Raw genomic sequence first — 25,636 nt, 5'->3', positions numbered from 1 at the left:
GCGGCTTAGAAATGTGTCTGCTTTCACTTGCTTTCTATTCTTTTACTCCTCAAACCAATCAGATACTGCTATCTCTGGGAAAGCGTTGGAATAAGGGAACATACACGTGTACATTCAGCATGGTGTATTTTACTCTTGTATGCCGGCACTGCTGAATTCTGTAATACAACCGTACGTTTATTTTAATAGCACTTGTGCTAATGCATTATACGTATAACGATGAGGGTAGATAATATGGTGAAGGAATTCTATACGGAGATTTTATTTCGTTTTTTTCATTTTTTTGGAAGGAAACAGGTTTTCGGCCACGAGAAATTCCCGAGTTCTCGATAACACGAGAAGCTTTATACAGTATGTATATTTTTGTCCTCACAAATGAGGAAAAAAAGAAAGGTTGGTGACAGAACGGCAAAAACACTTCGGAGCATGCTATGGTAAAATAAATCAGCTTCAGGGTTGTGACAATAACTCTGCATCACTTTGGGTCATGTCATATCACACCACACCACACCATGACGTAATTCATTATTTTCCTATAACAACACGTTTTATTCCTAACGTAACGTTCTCTCACTCTTTCCACACTTCACTTAATTCCTCTCGGCTTCTCTTTTATACACACACCTGTAGTGGCAGCAGTGACTTGGTACTGAAATCGGTAAAAATTTAGCAGTCAGTCGGCCAAGATGTGTTTGGTATCAGGCGTTGGTGCCATTTACTCCCTTTTCTGGAACTGTTCTGGGGTTAGAGGTGCGTCCCAAAGATGGAATTATGGATGTATGTTCTGAAATGTTTTCTCCCAACGTTACCTTTGTATCTCATGTGGAAAGTCTGATTGCATTCATTAAATTTAGGGGTCAATTTGATCAAACTGTTCCTTTTAAGGAGGTTTTGTGATGTTAGTGTTTGATGTAGTGGATTGACCAGTCAAGCTACAGGGGTTTTGCAGGCTACCAGGATATAGTAGGCATTCCTATTCATAGCACCTAGTAATCCTGATAGAGAGGGGAAAAAGGCAGAGAATGAAATAAAAAAGGGATGGGTAACAAGGTGGAGCATGATAGAAACTGAGAAAATGACATCATCTAGATCCTGTCATGTCTGTCAGCTACGTTTCGGTAACATGCAGGAAATAGGGTAATGAACAGATGCTGCACATTGCTACGTTCATGATGCCCCTCTGAAGTGTGTTGCTCTGTAGGCTTTTTGAGACTGCATTGGGTTAAACCAGATCATTTGCTGTCCCTCACTCTGTCTGTCTGTTTCTCTCAGAGGAGATCCTGGAGCGTGTGAGAGCCAAGCAGGAGCAAGAGATGGAGCAGGTGAAGAGGAAGGCTGCAGAGGAGCTACAGAAATCCAGAAGGGAGGAATCGCAGGAGCAGTTGTCCACCGCTGAGCAACAGGAGTCTGAGGCCCCTGAAGACAAATCCCCACAGGCTCAAACGGGCAGAGAGGAGGCCGAGCCTACAGGTAGGAATGGGTGCTTTTCACATGAGAAAAATATATTTGAAGTATATTCCCATTGATATTTTACATTTTTTAATACACCTGGGTGACTAGGAACAGGAAATTGTTTAACCATGACTTCCTGTTCCACAGGGGTATAAATATGAGGTAACACACAGGCCAAATTCCCTTAGTCATTCATAACAATGGGTTAGACCGAGGAGTATAGCTGTGCTGTGCGGCAAAAGGTTGTTGAGCTTCACAAGATGGGGCGTGGCTATAAGAAAATAGCACAAGCATTGAAAACGCCCATTTCCACCATCAGGGCATTAATTAAGAAGTTCCAGTTAACTGGAAATGTTATGAATCAAGCTGGAATTGGACGTGTGTCTATATCGTCTCAGCTCACTGTGAAGAGGACGGTTCGAGTGGCCAAAATATCTCCAAATATCACAGCGGGAGAACTGCAGAAGTCAGTTGCATCTCGGGGTCAGAAAGTCTCCAAAACTACAATCTGAAGTCACCGACATCACCACAAGCTGTTTGGAAGGGTTTCAATAAAAAAGCCTCTACTCTCATCCAAAAACAAACTCGAGGGTCTTCAGTTTGCCAGACACTACTGGAACTGGATCGGGTTCTATAGTCCGATGAAACCAAAATGGAGCTTTTTGGTAATAAACACCAGAGATGCTTTTGGCGTATACAGAGAGGTAGCCATATGGAAAATTACCTCATGCCCACGGTTAAATATGGAGGTGGCTCTTTAATGTTTTGGGTCTGTTTTTCTGCCAGAGGACCTGGATATTTTATTAGAATACATGGCATCATGGACTGTATCAAATATTTCCATTTACAGCATTTGGTAGATGCCCTTATCTAGAGCGACTTACATTTTATATCATTTATACAACTGAGCAGTTGAGGGTTGAGGGTTGAGGGCCTTGCTCAACGGCCCACAGTGGCAGCTTGGCAGTGCTGGGATATCAACAGATATTAAATGAAACCCTGACTGTCTCTGCCAGAAAGCTTAAAATGGGCGTGGTTGGATCTTCCAGCAGGACAATGATCCAAAACATACATCAAAATCAACACAAAAATGGTTTACTGACCACAAAATCAAGGTCCTGCCATGACCATCCCAGTCCCCTGACCTGAACCCCATAGAAGACCTGTGTGGTGAACTGAAGAGGAGACTCCACCAGCATGGACCTCGAAATGTGAAGGATCTGGAGAGATTCTGTATGGAGGAACGGTCTCAGATCCCTCGCCATGTATTCTCCAACCTCATCAGGCGTTATAGGAGAAGACTCAGAGCTGTTATCTTGGCAAAGCGAGGTAGCACAAAGTATTAACTAAAAAGGTGCCAATAATTGTTACACTCCTATATTTAACAGATATATTTTTATAAACCCGAGTTTTGTTTGCAATTGTTTGATATCCATGAGAGCAGAGTAGTCTTGTGATCTTTTTTTTTTTTTAACAAAGGCTTAAATAATACAATTTTTCTATAGCCTTCTTTGCTCATATTTACCAAGGGTGCCAATATTAGTGAAGGGCACTGTAGGACCCATGATTCACATGGCACAGACACAGTCAGAAATTTGAGCGGTTTCAGATGTTTAAAAGAGATTATTAGAAAATGTCTAAACATATTGAAAGCTTGAGAATTTTCTCCTTAACCCAAGCAGATAACTTGAGGATCTCCATTTATCACTATTAATTAATGAATCAAACTTGATAGGATGTGCCGTCATAGGACAGTGATCAACGGCGTGGTGGCGTGATACGAAGGGTATTTTCCTAGAACAGCGTATACCATCCTAGAAATATTTAATATCACCGTTTTCATTTATTAAAGAATGACATGTTGTACATTATCTGTTTATGTAGAACAAATGAATAAAACAAATTAGTTCCTGTTATCACTTATAACGTAGCAGTTGCAAGCAGTCGTTCCCTCGCCAGCCTTCTTGCAGTTGCTAAGACACAAAATATGCAGCTTGTCATGTTTGAAATGAACCATGAAACGCAAAGTCCCATGTTATAAAACTTGGACATCTTTATCTCTGACTGTTGCAAAGTGCTGACACTGGAGACTCCTTCCATGAGTATTATGAAATGTTCCATAAAATAAATGTGTCCTCACAGAAAATGTCACATTTTTAATGTATTTTTAAATCAATTTGCTTAAGAAAAATCGGATCAATAGAAGTGACCGATTCCGTGTGAAAGGGGAAAATTGTTGGGGTCTGTGTTTACGTAGTGCTTCATAATAGATGCTGTTGCACCGTCCACGTCCTATCGAGACTGAACATTTGGATCAGGACAGGGCCAGGTTCACGTTTTCCTGTTCTAAAAAGAAAACCTTGTTTGTGCTATCCAAATGACTCATGGCCAAGCCAGGAGGATAAATTTAATACATGAGGTCAGGAGTTGCTTGCATTTTTGTTCAGGATTTCATAAGAAAGTACTTGATACGTCAGTGTGTGTTCCTCTGTAGCTGAGGTGTCTTGCGAGTCAGAGTCCCCGAGGGCTTCTGTGTCCTCCGTCCCCCGGCTGCCAGGGCCCTCTGATGGGTCAGCTGAGCTCAGTGAGCCCCAGAGAGGGAGCGACCTGGAGGAGCTGCCCGAGACGGCAGGTACACTGCAGGAAAGACACGCTTCAGCTGCTTGTGTGCTTTCGTTGTGCTCGGATTACTGCCTCAGCCTTCTGCACCTTCATCTTTTCATACATTTGCAAACCCTCATGCTGTCAGTTGTTTGCTTGCTTTTTTTGGCCTCTTTTGCTTGTCCTTTTTTTTTTTTTTTTTTTGCACGAACTGCAAGCATGATTCATGGCAGATTGTTGTCCTGCATTCAAGCTACACACACCAGCTGCAGAGTATGCGTATTCCTTTGTGTGTGTGTGTGTGTGACTTTTTACTCTTCTTCAAGATGATAAACGTTCCATTTTTAAGCAATCAAGCTTTATTTTGTCACACATTGTTAATGTGGCTTCAAATCTTCAGTGAGTAGGTGTGATTTCTGTTTCACTCGCTCTTCCTTTTTTTTTTTTTGGGTCCAGTATTATTGCTCGTTAGTGCTCTTGTGGTAGCAGTACATCAGCAAACAGTGTTTTTCTTTTAATCTTTTCTCCTGCAGATACATCAAGTTCAGGCGCCAATGTTGAGGAAGGGCCCCTGTCCCCACAGACTGCTGATGAGAACAGTAGAAGCAGTCTAAAAGGAGGAGATGACCCGGATGCTGCAGAGAAAGCTTGCATCTCCAACCCGGATGAGAAGGGTGGGAATATTAGGAGCCAATATAGATCCCCTCGAACCGGCTTCTTGAAATTCATTGTAGTCTAACATACCTGGCTCAAATATTTAGGTATTAGGATGTAATGTTTTAATATTGGGAGGTCATCACCTTTAATTATTGTGTATTATAGGCCAATAATAAGTTACGTTGTACATCATGATAAAATTGTTATATTCAAAACACACATCGAAATATTTCTTGTTTTTATGGTGGCGTTGCAATTTGTACTATTCTGTAAACTTGTAGTCGCTTCTTTTAGATTTCGACCGATAACGGATTTTACCGATAACGATATCTAAGCTGGGAAGTACTTGCCAAATAACCAATTAGTCAACCGTTTTTTTTTTTTTTAAAGTGATACTGACTGAAAACATAACACTCAAAGTAAAATATTGCTGAATTTTATTTAAAAAATAAACTGTGCTGACTCTACCATGAAAATTCAATGAAATAAATTAAAGTGACTAAAGGATATCCATCCAAAATGAACCAAAAAGTAACACTCCAAATAACTGATCAAAATAGAGACATCCAAATTGAATTTAAAAAAAAAAAAAAAACACTTCAAATAACACAACAAAATTTGTCAGGGATAGTTTTTATTTCGCCTCTAGAGGCCGCTCTCGTACCGTATAACGACAGCGGACCCTTCTCAGCCGCTCCGCAGTGGACGCAACCGAGGAAAAACCATCGGTGTGGATTTCTGTGTTACGCTATTATTTTAGAACAATGACGTATATACAGAAAATGTAAGTTTTGTGATGCTGTCATGTTTAAACATTTTAATCCATTTTTAAAACATGGAAAGAGGACGCCGCCCACCAAAAGTTGGTGACCAGGTAAAAAGGGGGTTAGTTAGAGGAGAAACCCCAAGAGGTCAAATCACCCTGAGAACATGATCTACACAGTGGAGCATGGTGATGGTGCTATCACATATAGAGTTACCCTTGGTCTCTTGATTGCTAGTCTTGATTCATGACGTCATAGTGACATTATTTCACTTTACTCAAGTTAGGCCGTTCTCTTGCTATGAAAATTCAATGTCAGAAATGTTACTTTGCTAAAAAATCAGTTATATTTGTGTGAAGGGAGATCTTTTGTAAATTTGATCAGACAAGACATTTCTGGTGTCCAACATATGTTGTGTTAATTTAGTTGTTGTTGTTTTTCCCAACTACTGTTACAGATAATTATTCTATGTACAATTTTGCAAAATTGTAAAAAGCAGTTGTCACTCAGTCTGGACAAAGAGAATGTATGGGATTTAATTTACATGCATTGTCCAACATCTGTCTGTGTGTTTTAGGTGAATTGAAGGAGAAAGGAAGCGGTGAGACGCCGATAGGAATGCATGGGACGTTGGCAGCCACACGCATGGTGACGCGCCTGCGCAACCCAGACAGCAAACTGAGTCAGCAGAAGAGCCAGCAGGTGGCAGCAGCGCTCCATGAGTCTTGTAAAGTGTTCAAGGAGGGAAAAGATGTGAGCCTTTGTGTTTGTTGGATTCATATTTTATGCAGCTGCTCTTATCGTGAAAAAAATATAATGTTATTTACCCTCATATGATTTCACCGTATACTTGCTAGCTCTAAAAATGACCTACTGGCTCTGGTTTGTTTGCTGAGTACACTTCTTTACTCTTTTCTTCAGGCTCAGGTGGTTAGCCAGCAAGCAGAAATGGCCCGTCTCAACTCGCGCAGCACCAAAGACCTAGCCATAAAGGGTTCCTACTTTCGCCTGGGTCAGGAAGGCAAGTACCGCGGCTACCAAAACCAGTATAGCACCAACACTCTGGCGCTCAACAAGCACCAGCACCGAGAGGACCACGACAAGCGCAGACACCTCTCGCACAAGTTCTGCCTGACCCCTGCTGGAGACTTCAAATGGAACGGCTCAATTTATGGCTCCAGGATGCTCACCATGTGCACACTGAGGCTCACTATCATCCAGCTGGAGAATAACATCCCAGCACCGTTTCTGCACCCCAACTGGGACTCACATAGGTACAGAACCTCAGCCAGTTGCACTGATGTAGAAAGCAAGGCTAGAAATACCACAGTTTTATCTCTTGTAATTATTGCAAAAGTATGTGCACCTGCTGTACATAGCTGATCCTGCATTGACCAAACTGTCCCTACTTTAACAGCTTGGGTTAGGTAGCTTCCTATAGCAGTGAAGTATGTTGATTAGTATGAGCTATTTGGTTTCCTGTGTCAGCAGGATACTGTGTGTGTCTGTCTTCTCTCAGGGCAAACTGGAGCAAGGCTGTGCAGATATGCAGCAAGGCACGGGAGTTTGCTTTGGCCTTAGCAATCCTTGAGTGTGCCATCAAACCGGTGGCCATGCAGCCTGTGTGGAAGGACTCACTGGGGCACACACGGTAAGGCGGATTATTCCATACACCATGGAATGGCCATAAATGTGAAATATACTTGAATCATTGTATTACTCACTTTACACGTCATTTATCTCTGATATATTGTAAAGCCAGTGCACTAGATCACAGACTGGCTCACACACTATATGCTCTTTTTCCTGCAGGAATCAGCAACAAACATTAGATGAACAGTCCTCCCTTATGGGTCTACTCTGAATCAAACGGATGTGCTTCCCCACCCCCCACCCCCTTCAATTATAGCTCACAGCAAAATGACAGCAACAGGCAAACTTTTAAAAGCTATATGTCGAGGTTTGACACAAAATGTTTTGAGCATTGGGCTAGTTTCGGGCTACTATTTTAAACCGTGTGAAACAAATATCCAAAAAATAATAATAGCAGCGTGCAAATAGTGAAAGAGGCACAACTGCGGAAGAGAGAAAATGTTATGGTTATAGTGTTGGTTTATTTTGCAAAGCAAAAACTTTATGCCAAACAGCGGACCTGGAAATCAAACTACGGCTTTATAATGCGATGCAAGCATCCATGTCATATTTGGACCAGTCATATACCCGATGGTTTTGAGGTACCCGTTGGAAGCTCATGCAACCAAAACAACCTTAGCTTTATACAGATTATGTAAACGGTGTGCGAGAGGGTTGGTCAGAAATGTTCAGTGTGACAAGGTCCATCACAATGCTTCCTGGTCCCTAGAAAGGTGCTTAGTGTGGAGCAGGAACTGAAAAGTCCTGGAACTGTATCCTAGATGTTTAGATGAAGGGGTGATCTATAAACTTCACGTCTTGTTGCCTCAAACGGTGGCTTAGTGGTTAGTACGTTTTCCTTGCACCTCCAGGTTTGGGGGTTCGATTCCCACTACCGCCCTGTGTACGTGGAATTTGCGTGTTCTCCCCATACTTTGGGGCTTTCCTCCGGGTACTTTGGTTTCCTCACCCAGTCGATAGACGTGTTGAAGGCGGATTGGCATGTCTAAATTGTCTGTAGTGCTTGCGATTGTGTCGTACGATGGGTTGGCACGCCATTGTCCCCTGCCTTGTGTGCCGAGTCCCCTGGGAATGGCTCCCGGCACCCGACAACCCTGTTATGGGATAAGATGGATAAGCGGTACAGAAAACGTACGGATGGATGGACCTCGTTGCCCCAATCATATTGGCCTTGCTAGTTTCACTCAGTTAACAGTTGCCAGTTTGCTTGTTTATTTTTTTTTTAACTTGATGTGTGTTCTTGGTTTCCTTGATGTAGCACTTGTTTGTAGGTCAGCCAGTTTTATATCACAAGCTTGTGGGGTCCCATTCAAGGTGTGTTCCCTGGATAGGCTCCAGATCCCCCATGACCCCAAAAAAGTGATCACTAAAGATGAATGAATGAGCTTATGGGGCAGCCTGTGATTCACGTTTGCTGCCAACATAGTAGGAGTTGTTGGGTGTCTCCAGTGTGTATAGGTTTCTCTTATTTGCCTTCTCCGGCTGCTTTAAATCAAACGAAGTAGAACTCCGTTTAATCACGTTTTGCGGGAATTCCTCCTCAAAGTCGCTTGTGCCACACGCGATTCATGCAGGGATGTTTGCCCATTTTTCAAAGGGGCAGTTTGTGTTGTAAACCAATATTTGCACAGAGTGCTTGTTCCTGGGCACAGCCCACTTAAATCCAGGCTCACAGTGCACATATTTCCGGCCCTGATCCTTTGGCCCCAGAGTTAACGGCTACACGAGCCCGTGTGTTTTCCTCCGCAGACCCACCATGAGCTCTTTAAAGTAGTGTTGCGACTGGCTGTGTTCCAGAGAAAACCCAGGAGTCACTCTACTGGCTCTTTCATCAAACTGTGATGGTGTGTGTTTGTGAGAGAAAGTGGGTTGGTGGGCTGAGTTCATTTGAATGTGTGAGTGTGTGCGTGCGTCTGCGCGTGTATGCGTGTGTGTGTGTGTGTGTGTGTGGTTGGTTTGTATAGCCCTGTGTTGATGCCAGCATTTTTGTGTGCGTTTGGCGCGCAGGCTGCACCGCATGACGTCCCTTGAGCGGGAGGAGAAGGAGAAGGTGAGGAAGAGAGAGAAGAAGCTGGAGGAAGAGGAGACCATGCAGCAGGCCACTTGGGTCAAATACACCTTCCGTATTAAACATCAGGTGAAGATTTGAACGAGCTTATGTACATTTGCTTGTGCATGTACACTCCAGATACATTTGGGGTTTTTTTTTGTTGTTGTTGTTTTTTTTTTTCTTCCTTCAGATTCATTCACCGAGTCCACACTCGTACACAGATTTAGTCTTAGGCCTGGTTTAGATATAATTATTGCTCTATTACGTACTTGGACACCAAATGTCTAGACTCCTGTTCTTGGTTTTAATTTAAATTTTTTTTGATAAAGATGAAAAACATGATTACTGGACAACATAAATACTCTACAATATTATGTTACCGACCTATTGTGAGTCGTCCTGAAAATCCTGTAAAGAGACGTCAAGCACACGGAGTCTGATATACTATAAGAGTATGGATTCAGACGTGATGGAGTTTTGGCTTCCCGCTTGGTTCGGTGGGAAGTCAGCGAACCGATTTATTATTGATGTGGAATTTGTACCCAGTAGCTGAGCTAGAAACTCATCATAGCTAACCCACCATGTTCATAAAATACTGATATCACGATAAATTAGGTCACAGTATGCTTTTCAGAGGTAAATCAAATCAATTTGATTACGATTCTAAAGGTTAAGCACAACATTTTAACATCAAATCAACTGCTTCCAGTCAGTTTGTAAAGTCTAAACATTTTATACAGATTTTTTGTTTTATTAAATTATATAATATTTATATAATTTATATTATATAAATTATGTAATAGTTTGTTTTTTTTTAATGCAAAGCAAAATGTATTGCTGAGTTTGTGAGCAAACCTATTCATCATGATGCATCATAGAAATACCTTTGAGAATTGCGATACGATGATGTAATTTTTGTGGCATATCGCCCACCTGTAATAGTTGGTTAGAGGCTAACGAGGTGTATTTGATGCGTTATGTGTAATTTTATTTATTTATTTATTTATTGTATTTCGAAATCTGTTAAATCGGGAATGAGCAAGTCAGTTAATGCTTCCGTCCGCTCTTGGTGTGTGTCATTTTGACAGGTCTACGTCATTTAATGAATTTTACTTTATGTATACTTGTATTACATTTTTAATACTTTTGCTTGTGAAACTTGACAGTAACGTGGGGAAACGGCACGTGATCAACCTAGAAATCTAACAGAGTCACGGTATGATGATTTGTGTTTTATGTTTTTGTTTGGTGTGAAGGTTTGGAAACAGAAAGGAGAGGAGTACAGGGTGACGGGTTATGGGGGCTGGTGCTGGATCAGTAAGACTCACATCCATCGATTTGTTCCAAGGCTTCCCGGGAACACCAACGCCAACTACCGGCACGAGATAGAGGGTAGTTACAGCATTATTTGATGACTAGTGCAATCTGTTTTCAATTTATTTGTCTTGGCTGCCTGAAATAAGTATTTGGTTTCGCTTGTTCTGTTTGCTTTTAGTTCATTACCCTTTAATTGATTCTTTCCTCTATTTTGTTATTTTTACTCACTGATCAGATGAGAGATTCATTTATAATTAATGTTTCTACTATTTTTTTTATTTATTTATTTATTTGTTTGTTCCTCTCTCCACGTTGTGATAAGCTGGCAAGAGCGTCAAAAATCCTGCAGACTCGAACATGGCAAAAAGTCTTAAAATGTCCGAAAGCAGCAGAGCCGAGGACGATAATGAAAGAAAGACGGGTGAAAAGAAAGACAACAGGAAGAAGGAAGAAGAGTTGGACATTGAAGGGAAGGCGCCTGGTACTCCGATTTATGATGGAAAAGGTGTCAGCTTTTCATATTGATTTTTACTTTTATTATTTAATTTTACACTGCTATTATTAATATATTTGTTAATTATATGGATGTGCGTGATGCAAGACAATCCAACTCGAAACCAGCTTTATTGCATGTCTAAACCTGTTTTATTTGCATAAGTGTTGTATCTTTTTATATTTCTTTTATATTTCCAACGTAACGATTTTAATGCTAACGTTATTATTAATCGGTTAAAATATTGTTTTTCCACACTCCTGTAGTGTTTGCTGCCGGCACAGGGCATGCAGGCTCGGATGATGTCACTGTTAAGCAGGAAGAGGAAGGACCCAAACCTTTCTTCTATGACCTGGTCAACGTGAGCGAGGGCTTCCTGCTCCGCACGGCTTACAAGAAGAAGGTCAGTCCTGCCAAACTGGATGAGCTGCTTGAGCACCGGGTCAAGCAACAGGTCATCGAGGAAAGACAGAAGAAGTCGGCTATTTGTGCCAATCCTAAGGTTGTGATCCAGAGGCTCAAGTTTAAAATGGAGCCACATGGAGCAGTAGCATGCATACAGCCCGAGGTTAAATCAGAGGCTAAGAAGGGGATTACGGGCGCGCAGGACTCCACCAAAGAACCCGTCTTATCTTTTAGTCAGGAAGCTGGGACAATTGGGTCAACAGGTGAGTGTGTAGGGCAAGTAGAGCCTGGTGGAGGTGGTACCGCACCCGGTCTGAGCCAGACTCAGTCTGGCATTCAAAAGACTACGCCACCTTTCTCAGGGGACCCTCATAAGCAATGTGTTAATATGGATAACAAAAGCCGTACTGTTCTTCCATCCACTGGAGGCAGCAGTGTGCAAAAATTCATTAGCACAGTGAACCAGCAAACAAGCGTGAGTACACCAGCACAGGTGAATAATGTGACATCATTAGGAGAGAATGGGGATGGGTACAAGGAACAGGAGAGCAAAGGAAATAGTCCGCTTTTCTTGCAAATGAACGGACAGGATGTTAAGGAACCAGGTACCGGGGACACTATGACCAAGGTGAATGACAGGAGGATCGAGGATGATAAGAAGGCTCTGTCACTCAAGGATCCTCTGAAACCTGTAGTGAATGGAAGTACTGTTCTGGGTGGAGATGCCACAGGAGTTAACCCAGAGTACCTCCCTCCACAGAAGGTTCCCCGTCTTGGCGTCACCGTCGAGGATCTGGCATTATCCTCTCCAACTATTCCCAAATCAGAGCCTGCATTGAATAGCAAAGAGCACAACATCATGGAAGCCAGGTTGGATGGGGATGACAAAGAGTCCCAGAGGACGATCGTTCCCTCTCCGGTGCTCTCAGCGGAGGAATCGAGCCTCAGCAATGATTTTGTAGAGAGCAGCTGCAGCAGGGGTTCTCACACAACATCGGTGGTCACGCAAGTTACTACCACCGTAACAACCACCACTGAGTCTCACGCGATTAGCAGCGGTACGGTGACCGAGAGCAACACCGTTTCTACCCTCACTAACACAACCAAAACCACGGTGACGCAGGAAACAAAAACCACCACGGCACCTTCATCGACGGAAAGCTCGTCCCTGACCGTCTCCAAGGCAATAACACGGGTGCAGTCCACACGAGAACGGGTGCAGCTCATTCGCTTTTCTCGCACCAAGAAAGCGCGATCTGAAACAGCTCTTCCTTCTTACCGCACGTTTACCACCAAAAGCTGCAAGAAGAGCATCTTCATTCTCCCCACTGAAGAGCTCAAGAAGCTGGCACGCAAGGGTGGCTTTAGGGAAGTGTCAGTTTTCAACTACAATGCCAAACCAGCCTCAGACATCTGGCCCTACCCATCTCCCAGACCCACGTTCGGTGTCACCTGGAGGTGAGTTGGCATGTCCTTGGAAAGCTACTGTAATGTACTTGTGGGTAAACAGCAACAATTCACTTCTATCCATTTTCTTTTAATCTCTATGACGAGCAGAATGGATGTTTACCCTTTTTTGTAAATGTTAAATAATTAATATGTATATGCGTTAACTAACAACGAATTACATAATGCGTTAAACTATTTTAGTGGTGCCTTTTCCAGCATGCTGCCATGGCCTTTACATGAGACACTGGCATTGTGCAGAACAGATGTTTAAAGTAAAACATAAATACAGCACAGTCGTGTTTATAGCTTAAAAACACTACAAAATACAATATTCATGCTATGGTTTACTGTGTATGCCCATGATCTGTCTTGATCATGGGTGATATTTAAGTCTGTAACCAAGTGCAGCAGCATGCGCTCTGGTAAGAGAGTTGTAACTGCGACAAAACGTAGACATGAAAATCTCTAGCTCAGGTTTATAGATATTTACACATTACATTTACAAAACCAACGCAAAAAAAAAAGCTAAGAAATTAATGCTTCACCCCACAGCACTTTCAACTACACCTCGTGACTTTAATAAGCTGCAGTGGGACGCACAAGCCCAGTCCTGTCATTAGATACAGTCAGTGCAAAATTCTGAAATGGGGTCAGTGGGCAACATTTTTTTTTAATTTTTATAAAAGGTGTGGGTGATTATGTCAAATGGATTACTTCCATTTAATTTTCACTTTGTTCCATTTTTACCTTCTCAGATGAGAAGGCTTGAAACTAAGACTTGGAGTGTCTGTGACATGGTTCTGGTTTTTCCTGGTCCCAGTTTGTATTAGTGTACTAGTGACATGCACGTATTTTCATAGACAGTATACCCATTTTCACTTAAAGTTCAGGACACACCAGTAAAGCTATGAAAAATGCAGATATATTTTCCTTCCTTTTTGGGTTTTTTTTTTTTTTTTTTTCCCCTCCAGTCATATTGGCAATGGAAGGGTCGGAAAAAAAAAAAAAAAGATATCCTTCCTCATGTTCATGAAACTTTTGAAATCATCCAAGAGAAATAAATGTGCCTGTAGAGCAGCATTGAACTTTGGGCAAAGCCAAAATGCGATGTATTATTTTACTGACGCAAATGCCAAAATCACAAAGGAAATCCAGTGCATGCGATGAGATTCAGCCTAGCCAAAGTTCAATTTAGAAGTTAATCAGTCAGGGTTTCTGATAACGATTTGAAATGGCTGTTGTTGGGCTTTAGGTATCGTCTCCAGACCGTGAATTCATTAGCAGGGGTGAGTCTGATGCTGCGGCTCCTTTGGGCGTGTCTTCGCTGGGACGACATGGCTGTAAAACCTTCCTCTAATGCTGGGATTACACGCACAGGTAACCTCCGTCTATGTTGTTCGTCATTGTTGATTTGGTTCCGTGTTTAAACATATTGTATTAACACTATCCTTAGGCACAAATCCAGGTTTCTTGGCATTTCTTGGCATATTACTATATCGTACACTTTTTTCCAGATGTCCTCTAGCCACATGTGTGATCTGATTAATGGCTGGGCAAATAGTGCGGTAGAGAAAATGGTTGATGCTAGCTAAATTTGAGTAATACCTTTTGATGTGCTACATTATTATACTCGTTCATTTCCCTTAATCTGTATCAATGCACTTAACTAGTTAGCCACATACACGCCTGCATCGTTGCTATAGCAACCGATGTGGCAGACATTGTAACCAAATGAGAGTAAATCGCAATAAATCAAATTGGGTCCGAAAACAAACTCTTTTGACTTCTCAGTGTAACAAATGACCAAATTTTGCAACTTCAGAATTCGAACACGCGCGTCTGCATTACATGTGCACCCCCTTTAATAATACACTCTTCCCCCATCCTGTCTTTGTGTGATGCAGAAACTTCCGAGACCGAGATCACAACCACAGAGATCATCAAGCGCAGAGACGTCGGCCCTCACGGTATCCGGTCAGAATACTGCATACGGAAGATCATCTGTCCTCTTGGGGTCCCTGAAACGCCCAGAGGTCAGAGTGCACTTTCTTATAATATGGTTTTTGGGGGGGTTTTTTTGTAACGAGCATATGAACTGATTACAGGGTCAAGGTCACAGCAACATCGAATGTCTTCAATTCCTTCTTTCATGTTTTAATGAATATTTTAAGGGTATTTCAGGTATACGAATTAATAACTAGAAGGGCTAAACTTGGTGTCATTAAAATAAGTTCAGATTATTGTCTACTCCCTTACCGTGGCGTTAATCGCTGCAAGAGGGTCTTACCTGCATTTCAAGCCATGATTTGTTTAATTCTAGCCATCAAATTCAAACTAAAGACTAATATGCCCTGGCTGTCTTACTAAGTGAAACACTACATTTTTGCTTGCTGTGTTTGAGCAAAGCGAATCATTTTCTGTGTGTAGAATCAGTTCCAAAACTTTGGCTTTGGTTACCTAAGCTTTTAATGCCTGGAATCAGTGAATTGACTCTTTTGTGAGATCGACTCCCTGCACCCTTGATGGAAACTGAAAGCGGAGTGGCTACTCGATGACACAGCATATTCTAAATCAGGGCTGCGTCCGAATTCGCGTACTACCCTGAAAAGCAGCACGCCAGAGGGATAGTCTGTCCGAATTCTCAGTAGGGATGTCGTACTGCTTCCGGCGAGATTTTGCAGCATGCAACCGATGGACTGCGCGAGTCAAACAATCACATAATGCAACGGGACTGGTGCGGACGAGCTCGGAAAATAAAAATCATGGACGACAGCGTGACGGCTCTTTTTAAAGTAATTAGATTACTAGTTCTAGTTAACTGAACTAGTCGTTTAATGTTAACAGTCTGAGGTAAATTAGTTGCTTGGCCGTCTGAGGCATGATGGAGATCACAAAAATGGTTTCAAACTCATTTCACTCGCAGTCCTAGACAATACCTAGTTTTACATAAACACAAAATGGTTCCCTAGCAGTAGGCATTTGCTGAATATTTTAGTTAAATAGCAAACTGTTTGGAGTCTGAAGTTGTGCCTGCCTTTTTTTTTTTTTTAACAGCAGAGACGTGCACGCCACAGAGGAAAGGCTTGCGCTCCAGCGCTCTGCGGCCCAAACGCCCTGAGCCTGGCAAGCAGGATGGCCCGATCATCATTGAAACCTGGGTTCCTGAAGAAGATCTCCACTTGTGGGAAATCCGAGCATTTGCAGAGCGGTACATTTATATGCATATAAACAACTGACACTCTAAGGCTTAATCTTGCTACATTTCGTGCATTTTATATATAAAAAAAAAAAACTTTCCATTCTCATCATCTGTTATTTCATCTATATTTTTTTTTCCTCCCTTCACTGCTGTTCCTGCTAAAAGAATGTTGCTATTTTTGCCTTTGCCTGTGTATTGATTTTACAAATTGCATGCTGTGGCTTTAAACGCATTGCGCCTTCAGTTTAATGCGTTGTACCTTTTAAGACTCTTGTTACTTTTGAAGTCATTGTAGATCATGCTGTATCCTTGGGTAATGCGTTGTTTTGTTTCTCTGTCCAATTCAGAGCGGAAAGGGAGAAAGCCCAGGCAGCAGAGCAGGCCAGGATTAGTGCTCGGAGGAAAGCATTGGAGCTTCAGCAACAGGTGGGAAGACGGTGAAATGTTTATCGTCACTACCGCACCAAGTCCAGACCAGTTTCGGTTCATAATTAGGCTTCCATGCTAAATGTATGTGGATTATGATGCAGCATGTGAATGCAGCTCCTTTTATCCCGTCACAGTAAAACTGAGGTTTTCTTTTCACCCAAGCACAAGTGTGACAATACTTGAATCTTTAGTGAACATACAGATGAGCAAACGTTCATTTAACATTCGGCAGACACCCTTATCCACAACGGCTTACAGAAGTGCTTTGAAGCCAGTGGTGGGAGCGTAGTAATGAGGTGGTGTGGAGGATCTTGGGAAGGTTGAGAACAAGTCATGCAGCTGCATTCTGGATCAGTTGCAGAGGTCCAATGACATGCAGAGGCAGACCTGCCTGGAGTGAGTTGCAGTAGTTCAGTCTCAAAATGACCTGAGTGGCCTCTGCGGATAGAGAAGGACTAATCCGATGTAGGGACTAGGGATGTCACGAGAACCGATGCATCGGTACCAACGTTCTTAAAACGTGACTGTACTTGTTTTTCTGCACTAGCATTGGAACCGTTTCTAATGGAGGTACCGAGGTTGCAATTCTTCCGGACCTGATGGGGGCAGCAAATACGCGCAAGTGTTTTAGTCGGTCCACAAGTGGTGAAGAAGAAGAGGAACGCCTACAAACACACGGGAAAAACTACAGAAGCTTAGCTTAACAAGTTTAGCTCCGCCTGACTCGTTGAGAGGAAAAGAGAGAAAAGCTAGCATCGGTTTCCGGTGTGTAACCGATGATATCGTTCATTTCAAACAAAGCGAGGAAACACCTGGAATTTAGCAAAGCACCTGTACGGTCCTATATTATGTTTGTTTGAGGCAGCCGGCGTTGTTGTCGTGAAACCAGCTAACGTTATGCTCCATGTAATGTTAGCGATAGCCAGTTATTTGTTAACGACGCTGACACAGTGCGATGTTATAAACTACCTCCGAATGGGCCACCGTGCACCGCCGCTCAGCCCGTGTCCTGTCAGCTAAATGTAGCCTCGCGTCACTAATAATTATTCAAATGTTCATGCTTTTAATAAATCTTTCTGTCCTGCCATCATATCAGTGAACTTAAACTAATGCTTGCATTTAGAGTATAAGGGGTGTCTGTGTGCATGCGTTTGTGTGCGCGCGTGCGTCGGTCTCCGTGTGTGTGTGTGTGTGTGCGCGCGCGCGTGCGTCTGTCTCTGTGTGAGTGTGCGCGCGTGTTTAGGAGTGCACCTCCACTCATTGTCAGTGTTTGATAACTAAAATACCCTCTCTCTCTCTCTCTCTCTCTCTCTCTCTCACTCTCTCTTTTTGCCAGTATCAGCCAGAGGAGGATGTCCTCCAGGAGAGTTTTTCATTTAATTTTTTACATTTTATTTTTAAACCACACCGTGGTATCGACTTTGGTATCGAATTTGGTACTTTTGGTGGTATCCGTACCGACTACTAGATTTTAGTTATCGTGACATCCCTAGTAGGGACGCATGTCCCGGGATGAACAGCAGTTCACTTTTGCTGGGATTTCACTTGATTAGATTTGATGTAATCCATAATGTTCTGTCCTATGTGAAATGGAAGTTATTTGAAAAGAGCAAACACCTTTGCTAGACAGTTGCTACTAGTGTTTTACTGAAGATTGTTTGGGGTAGTTTGCAGAGCTATGCCTTGCCGCCCAGTGGTAAAGCCTTGTTGCTCATAACTGCCTGGTACGACGTCAGTTTGAACCTTTACCCTCTTTCATTCTAGAAACGTCAGGAACAAAAGGAACAAAAGCAGCAAGCCGCTGCAGCCTCCACTCCCTCGGCCAGCCCTGCCACCCCTAGCACTCCCAAAACGACAGCAGGGTCCCTCATCAGCCAGGTCACACCTGGAACCAAAGTGGTACTGGCCACCAAGATGGGCACGCCAGTCACATTCCAGCAAAATAAAAACTTCCAACAAACATTTGCTACCTGGGTCCAAGGTCAAGGTAAGGGGCATCATAACTGCCGGGTTTTACTCATTGCTCTCATAAACCTCCCAATTTCAGCGCAGTATGCATAAAGAAGAGATGCACCACGTCATTCACCATACTGTGACTTTTCTGTGACATTTAAATGTCAGAATGTGGTCATTTCCATTTTCATTTTAGATCCTTGTTTATTTCCATAACCCCTTTATTTTTGCGTTTAAAAGAATCTGTTCCTAAACCATTGTGGCTAGCTACCCCAAAGCACAGCCATGCCTGCTTAACCCTCCAGTCATACGCAGCAGTTTGCTGTCGTCGAATGAGTGGAACGTTTTACGACATGCCTTGCATGAGATGACGCACCGCATGCTAATGCTGGCTGACCGTTGACTGACTGTTGCCTTTTTTTTTGTCCTATGTTGTGATGACTGTAGAGCATGTGTGGCGTCAGTGGCATCTTGTTCTGTTGCTCATGGAATTGCAGCGCCTTATTCAATCATTCCATTACGCAGAGCAGTCAGAAACACTTCCCCATCGTAAATTGTAGCACTCTTGCAATTTACAATAGTAAATTTTACACTAGTTTTTACAAACTTTGTGGGTGCTTGATCGAATAGGGGCCTCTTTCTGCTGCTCCCCGTTACGCCATCAAATCTCTTCAGCACTTAATTGTTTTCCCCACCTCACTGATTTCTCACCACTGTTTTTGACGTAAATTATATTTCTTAATATGACAGTGTCCAGCAGCACTGTTACCACCGTCTCCACGACAACAGGGCAAACCTTCCAGATCTCAGGCAGTCCCGTGTCTGTAACTGGCAAAGTCATCCCTCTTCCTGCCAACAGCAAGATCGTCACACTCAGTGTGCCCAACATGCAAGGAGGTACTGCTGCTGCCCGTTACTGGTGCCTACTGACAAGTACTGATTACTGTACTCAAGACTACTGATGCTCTAACTAAGAACTACTCATTTTTATTTACAGCTACAGACCGTTATTCATGAATTCTTGCTGTTATTTAAGGCCTCCTGACCATTACACAAGACTTCTTCTGTTCTTGAAGGCTACTGACTGTTACACAAGGCTATGGACCTGTGAATCAAAGCTACTGACTGTTACACAAGGCTATGGACCTGTGAATCAAAACTACTGACTGTTACACAAGGCTATGGACCTGTGAATCAAAGCTACTGACTGTTACACAAGGCTATGGACCTGTGAATCAAAGCTACTGACTGTTACACAAGGCTATGGACCTGTGAATCAAAGCTACTGACTGTTACACAAGGCTATGGACCTGTGAATCAAAGCTACTGACTGTTACACAAGGCTATGGACCTGTGAATCAAAGCTACTGACTGTTACACAAGGCTATGGACCTGTGAATCAAAGCTACTGACTGTTACACAAGGCTATGGACCTGTGAATCAAAGCTACTGACTGTTACACAAGGCTATGGACCTGTGAATCAAAGCTACTGACTGCTACACAAGGCTATGGACCTGTGAATCAAAGCTACTGACTGCTACACAAGGCTATGGACCTGTGAATCAAAGCTACTGACTGCTACACAAGGCTATGGACCTGTGAATCAAAGCTACTGACTGCTACACAAGGCTATGGACCTGTGAATCAAAGCTACTGACTGCTACACAAGGCTATGGACCTGTGAATCAAAGCTACTGACTGCTACACAAGGCTATGGACCTGTGAATCAAAGCTACTGACTGCTACACAAGGCTATGGACCTGTGAATCAAAGCTACTGACTGTTACACAAGGCTATGGACCTGTGAATCAAAGCTACTGACTGTTACACAAGGCTATGGACCTGTGAATCAAAGCTACTGACTGTTACACAAGGCTATGGACCTGTGAATCAAAGCTACTGACTGTTACACAAGGCTATGGACCTGTGAATCAAAGCTACTGACTGTTACACAAGGCTATGGACCTGTGAATCAAAGCTACTGACTGTTACACAAGGCTAATGACTGTTGTAAGCTAAAGACTGTTAAACAAGGCTGTGGACAGTTATTGAGTGCTCCTGACTGGTACAAAGTTATGAACTGTCATTAAAACCTACTGACTATTACACAGGGCTGTGGACTGTTACTGAGTTACTGACTGTTTCTGATGCCAGCTGCCTTTTCTGATTGCTCCTGATTATTACTTAGATTTATTGACTTTTAGTAAATGGGCACAGGTCTTTACTGATTAATTACAGGCAATTAATGGTGCCATACAGCTACTGTACCATTAATAATGGCTACTGACTGTTACTCATCGTTACCCCCTTCGAGTTATTGATGGACTGATGCTTCCATCCATCCATTTTCTGTACCGCTTATCCTTACAGGGTCACGGGGAACCTGGAGCCTATCCCAGGAAGCATGGGGCACAAGGCGGGGAACACCCTGGACAGGGTGCCAATCCATCGCAGGGCACACTCACATACACACTCACACACCCATTCATACACTACGGACACTTTTGGACTTGCCAATCAGACTACCATGCATGTCTTTGGACTGGGGGAGGAAACCGGAGTACCCGGAGGAAACCCCCGCAGCACGGGGAAGAACATGCAAACTCCGTGTGCACACAGGGCCGCGCCGGGAATCAAACCCTCAACCATTGGTGGTGTGAGGTGAACAAGCTAACCACTCATTATTGAGAGGTATTGCCTGTTATTGATGAATACTGACAATTGTGTATTACTTACAGTACCCATGGTTACTTACCGTATCTCAAAGTTACTGACCATCACTGCTGTGGCTCAGCATTCTTTCTAATACGTTATCGTTTCTATAGTAACAGCTAATTCACTGGGACTTGTGTGGGGGACTGTGAATTTAAAAAGCATATAATTGTTGACATGGTGAAGTTTTCTGTGAGGAGATCTTTATTAAGAACCTGAGAAGTAGGGGTTAAATTTATCCTGTGTCAGTAGGTGGTGGGGAAATGTGGGTTTTTATTTATTTATTTATTTATTTATTTAAACAACACTGACTACGTTTACATGGACAGTAGTAATCTAGTTATTGAGCTTACTCTGAGTAAGATAATAATGTGATTGAGGTGTTTACATGAGTCGCTTTTAGAATACTCCTGTCATGTACTCGTTTTACATGTTATAGAACATAATTAGATTAACGGCACACGTCATTACGTAACCGCGCCACGCCGTCCGACGTCCCTCCAGAATTTCACGTATCGACATACAGTTCGTCTTCGTTGTGGTACCGTATACAGTTTTGGGTATTTTTATTTATATTTTTTTTTACAAACGCTTTAAGTGCAGTTAATTATTAGTCATGCTGTACGTGCTAATAGACGACTGCTTGAAGCGGTGGATGTGTCCCAAATCGCGTAGTTATCGTCTATATAGTAGCCGAGATGCATGTATTTTTCTCCACTACAGGCCTATAGTAGGAAAGTATGCGATTTGGGACGCAGCCGAACTCTCTTGTCCGCTGTAAAACGGTTGCGCTGCCGTGTGCGATCGTGTCCTTTCGCAAAATGCGGTGAAAACTCACACCACGTTAATAGTGTGATTAAGGTGTTTACATGTCTGTAATACACGTCCATAATGCGACTAAAACAGGAGTACTCCACCTGTCTTAATTAGATTAGTGCTTACTTCGATTATGACCTTAATTAGATTAAGGTAAGTAAAAATTGCTGTTTACATGGTAGTTTCTTAATTAGAGTACGGTCTTAATCGGATTAAGAGTGGATTATTGCTGTCCATGTAAACGCAGCTACTAATTCTTCTAAACTGCATCAACACTCATGATTGTGAACACATGTCTGTGTATGGAGGCTGCTAGGCACTGAACTCCAGTGCTGTGTGTAAATGCTTCACAGCTACATCACCGTCCACAACCCATGATGAAGGCCATTAATCACTGCACTTGGCATCAGAGCAAAGCTGGGACTTGTTTACGTCCTCTCAGTAGTAAAAGACTGACCAAACCTATCCTAATAAGAACGTTTTCATGACCCATTCAGCCGTGAGCGTATCGTCTTGGAGAGAGAGAGAGACGCCACCGCTGCTTGGTTACGTTAGGAGGGACGGTAAATATTGACGGGTGTTTGGGGTTGCCGTTTTGTTTTGTTTTTCCTTCTTCCTTGTGTACGATTTTTCCTAGCCATTACAGCACCTGGTTATGTGTTTACTGACACTTCACACCATGGAGCAGAGGATGTTTTTAAATATAGCTTTGCACTACAACAAATGTCACATCCTGCAGTAGGCGTTGTGCCACAGTGTTTATAGAGCTTATACCCTGGCAGTGTTTACGTATCCTGAGCTGCCTCACATACGGAGCATAGTGTGAAGAAGTTCAAATCTAAAACCAAGTCTGGCTAATTCAGTTAAATGTTATTTATATAGTGTATAATAATATGACATGGTGGCAAAGCAGCTTTACAAATGTCTGGGTGAAGATTTTTATTTAGACCCCTGATGAGCAATTTAGTCCCGCATTAATTTCTAGATCACTTTATATTTATAGAAATGCAATCACTGTGTTATCAATCACTCGCCGGCCAGACAACAGTTCAAAAGTATAGCCGGTTCTCAGGTCGGACCCAAAATGTTCTGACCTTAAGATTCATAGACCGAATTATGGGATTGCCTCATTCAAGAAGGATCCGTGCAATGATGAAAAAGACTGAGAAGAAACTTCGCCTATGTTGGGAGACTCCTTCTGTATGGAGAGCGGGTTCGATAAGCAAGTGCTGAAAACGCGTGACCATGTAAATAATTAAATTGCTAGTTTAATTGTATGGATTATTGATCTAATGTTACACTTTCTTTTACCCTTTTTTTTGTTTCCCTCTTCTATATATAAAATGTGAACTTTTTTTGGGGGGAGGGTTAAGGTTTTTTGAACGAACGGTGTATATAAGACCCTGCTTCGTCTTATAAAGGAAAGGAAGAGAGAAAGAAAGGAAAATGAGAGGAAGAAAGAGGGAAATTTAGTGAGCGCAAAAGAAAGAAAGAACGAAAGAAAAAAGGGGGGAAAGTGTCGAGATCATGAGAAATAGGAAGAAAAAAATGTGAGTGGAAAAAGAGAAAGAAAGGTTGAGAGAAAAAAGAAAGTGAGTGGACGAGAGAGAGAGAAATATGGAAAAGAAAGTGAGGTGGAGAGTGAAAGAAAGTGTGAGGAAAGTAAGAGAGGGTTTAAGAAAAAAGTTCGAGAAAATACAAGAAAGAAAGTGAGAGAAAAAGAATATAAGAGCACGAGAAACGGGAAGGAATCGAGTGAGAATGGAAAAGAGAAAGAAAGAAATCTGAAAAAGAATGAGAGCAGGAGAAAACGGAAGAAAGTGAGAATGGGGGGAATAGGAAAAAGGATGAGCGAGCAAGAGGAAAAGGAAGAGAGAAAGTATGACCAGAAGAATGGAAAAGTAGAGAAAAAGAACTTAGGCAAAAAGGGAAGAAAACATTTAGTGGATTTAGGAGGGGAAAAGGAAAGAAAAAAATAATACATTTGAGAAATAAAAAAGGAAAGACTGCTTTTGGGTTTAGAGGAAGGAAAGAAAAAATAACAGAAATGAGGAAAGAAAAGGTTGAGGGAGGGAATGACCATAATAAACAACATGACCATAAATAAAGGGGATTTTTTTTTCAGTATATTAGACTGATATCAGTGTGGTGTTACACACACACACACACACACACACACACAGAGTCCATGATAAATTGTAGTGTGTGTTAAATGATCATCAGATCACAAAAGTAAGTTATGTACCATAGCTTCATACAGGAATTCATAAATTGTGTGAGGGTCGTCCCCCCCCCCCATTGTGGTAATTATTAGTGTCTCGAATGATTAACTTTTTTGTATTTATGGGGAATAAAACTAATGATTAACTCACACACACTACATCATACAACATGACTATCCACTATTAAAGACCTCTCTCTGTTTTAAAAGTGGAATTCCTTAATTGCTCGATAAATTCGGCCCCTGCTTGGCGTGCCGTGTGCTCTTTTAGAGACCGTGTGTGAGGTTGTGTTAGTGTGCGTGACGCAGAAAGAGAGAGCCCAAGCTTGCAACACACAGAGGTGTGTTTTTCCAGCCCGGTCGTTTCAGGTAGTGCTGTTTGTTCTGGAGACACCGGAGGAAGTCGGCATGAAAACGAGTCCCCGCCCCCCCGGGCCGATGGGCCTGGTGCAGGTAGCCCAGGCTGCATAGAGAGTTTCCTTCTGCTCTTTCCATGTCTGAGAAGAGCGTCACTTAGCTCCTCTTCCAAGCCTCCATCCATCCACAGGGCAGCTGTTTGATGTCAGGATGGCGGTGAACCCCACCCCGCAGCCACTGAAACGGAGCGTTTTCAAGGTTCTCAATTGAAGACTTGTGGTTGCTATTAAACCACCGAAGAAGAGGCGATGGAAGGATACCGCTGGAGGGTTTTTTTTTTGTTGTTGGTTGTTTGTTTTGTCAAGAAAACATAAGACATGAGATGAATGTTGTGTGTTCAGAAAAACAAGATGGATTGAAGGCATTAATGCATCATTCATAAACTTCTCTGTTGTTCCCCCGCCCATCCTCAGATCTCATTTGGTGTTTGAAGGCGCCTGTTTACCTGCTCTGGCGCTGTTTATCGTGGCAGCCATCAAAGCGTGTTAAGAGAGCCGTCGAACAAGTAATCCATTGAGTCATGGCGTCAGTTCAGAACGTTCAGAGCTCTGTCGAGTGAACCGGCCAGTTTAAAGCGCTGCTCCGGGGTGCGGAGGTGGTCGAGCTTCAGGTTCGAGTCCCGGGAGTCCGTAAGGAATGCGCATGACGGGGTCAGGGCGTGTTTTGCCTGTTTGCTGACGATGTTGAACTCTAAAAGTATGGGTAGAGAGAACCAATTCTCAACTTGCAATGCGTCACAGTGAGATTCCTTTAATGCAGCTGCTTTTCTGTGTGGGTGGTCTTGGGATTGGAATAAAGCATGATGCACTGGAGCTTGTTGATGGGATTATTGTGGGTGTATCATCTTCGAGAATCATCTTCAAAAGTTTAAAAAAAAAAAAAAAGGTTTGAAAATGCAGACTTTCTTTCTTTCGTTATCCTGCGTTCAAACTAGCAAACGAAAGGCGAACGTTCACGTGAGTGTAATTCTGGTGACGGGAGCAAGCAAGATGGAGACAGTGCAGTTTTAATTAAGTGACCTTATTTGACATTTTTCTTAATTCTGCG

General features: G+C 42.6%; 1 protein-coding gene across 5 annotated transcripts in view; it reads left to right on the top strand.

Moving 5' to 3' along the window:
- The window catches only part of LOC108273119 (nucleosome-remodeling factor subunit BPTF), a 56,681-nt gene that overhangs the window by 14,592 nt on the left and 16,453 nt on the right, over window positions 1-25,636 (top strand). For 2 of the 5 annotated variants that reach the window (XM_053684147.1, XM_017482148.3), the window contains exons 5-20: window positions 1,273-1,470; window positions 3,947-4,084; window positions 4,587-4,727; window positions 6,052-6,227; window positions 6,396-6,748; window positions 6,994-7,125; window positions 9,135-9,264; window positions 10,434-10,569; window positions 10,817-10,999; window positions 11,254-12,850; window positions 14,094-14,218; window positions 14,746-14,874; window positions 15,896-16,049; window positions 16,388-16,466; window positions 18,234-18,456; window positions 19,173-19,319. In XM_053684147.1, the coding sequence (XP_053540122.1) occupies window positions 1,273-1,470; window positions 3,947-4,084; window positions 4,587-4,727; window positions 6,052-6,227; window positions 6,396-6,748; window positions 6,994-7,125; window positions 9,135-9,264; window positions 10,434-10,569; window positions 10,817-10,999; window positions 11,254-12,850; window positions 14,094-14,218; window positions 14,746-14,874; window positions 15,896-16,049; window positions 16,388-16,466; window positions 18,234-18,456; window positions 19,173-19,319 (4,041 nt within the window). The remainder of the gene's footprint in view (window positions 1-1,272; window positions 1,471-3,946; window positions 4,085-4,586; window positions 4,728-6,051; window positions 6,228-6,395; window positions 6,749-6,993; window positions 7,126-9,134; window positions 9,265-10,433; window positions 10,570-10,816; window positions 11,000-11,253; window positions 12,851-14,093; window positions 14,219-14,745; window positions 14,875-15,895; window positions 16,050-16,387; window positions 16,467-18,233; window positions 18,457-19,172; window positions 19,320-25,636) is intronic. The other 3 variants (XM_053684146.1, XM_053684148.1, XM_053684149.1) reach the window with 3 other exon arrangements.

Source organism: Ictalurus punctatus, chromosome 12 (assembly GCF_001660625.3).
Source record: "Ictalurus punctatus breed USDA103 chromosome 12, Coco_2.0, whole genome shotgun sequence".
NCBI lineage: Eukaryota > Metazoa > Chordata > Actinopteri > Siluriformes > Ictaluridae > Ictalurus > Ictalurus punctatus.
The sequence above is the reverse complement of the archived record's forward strand: the minus strand, read 5'-3'. Positions and strand labels throughout refer to the sequence as shown.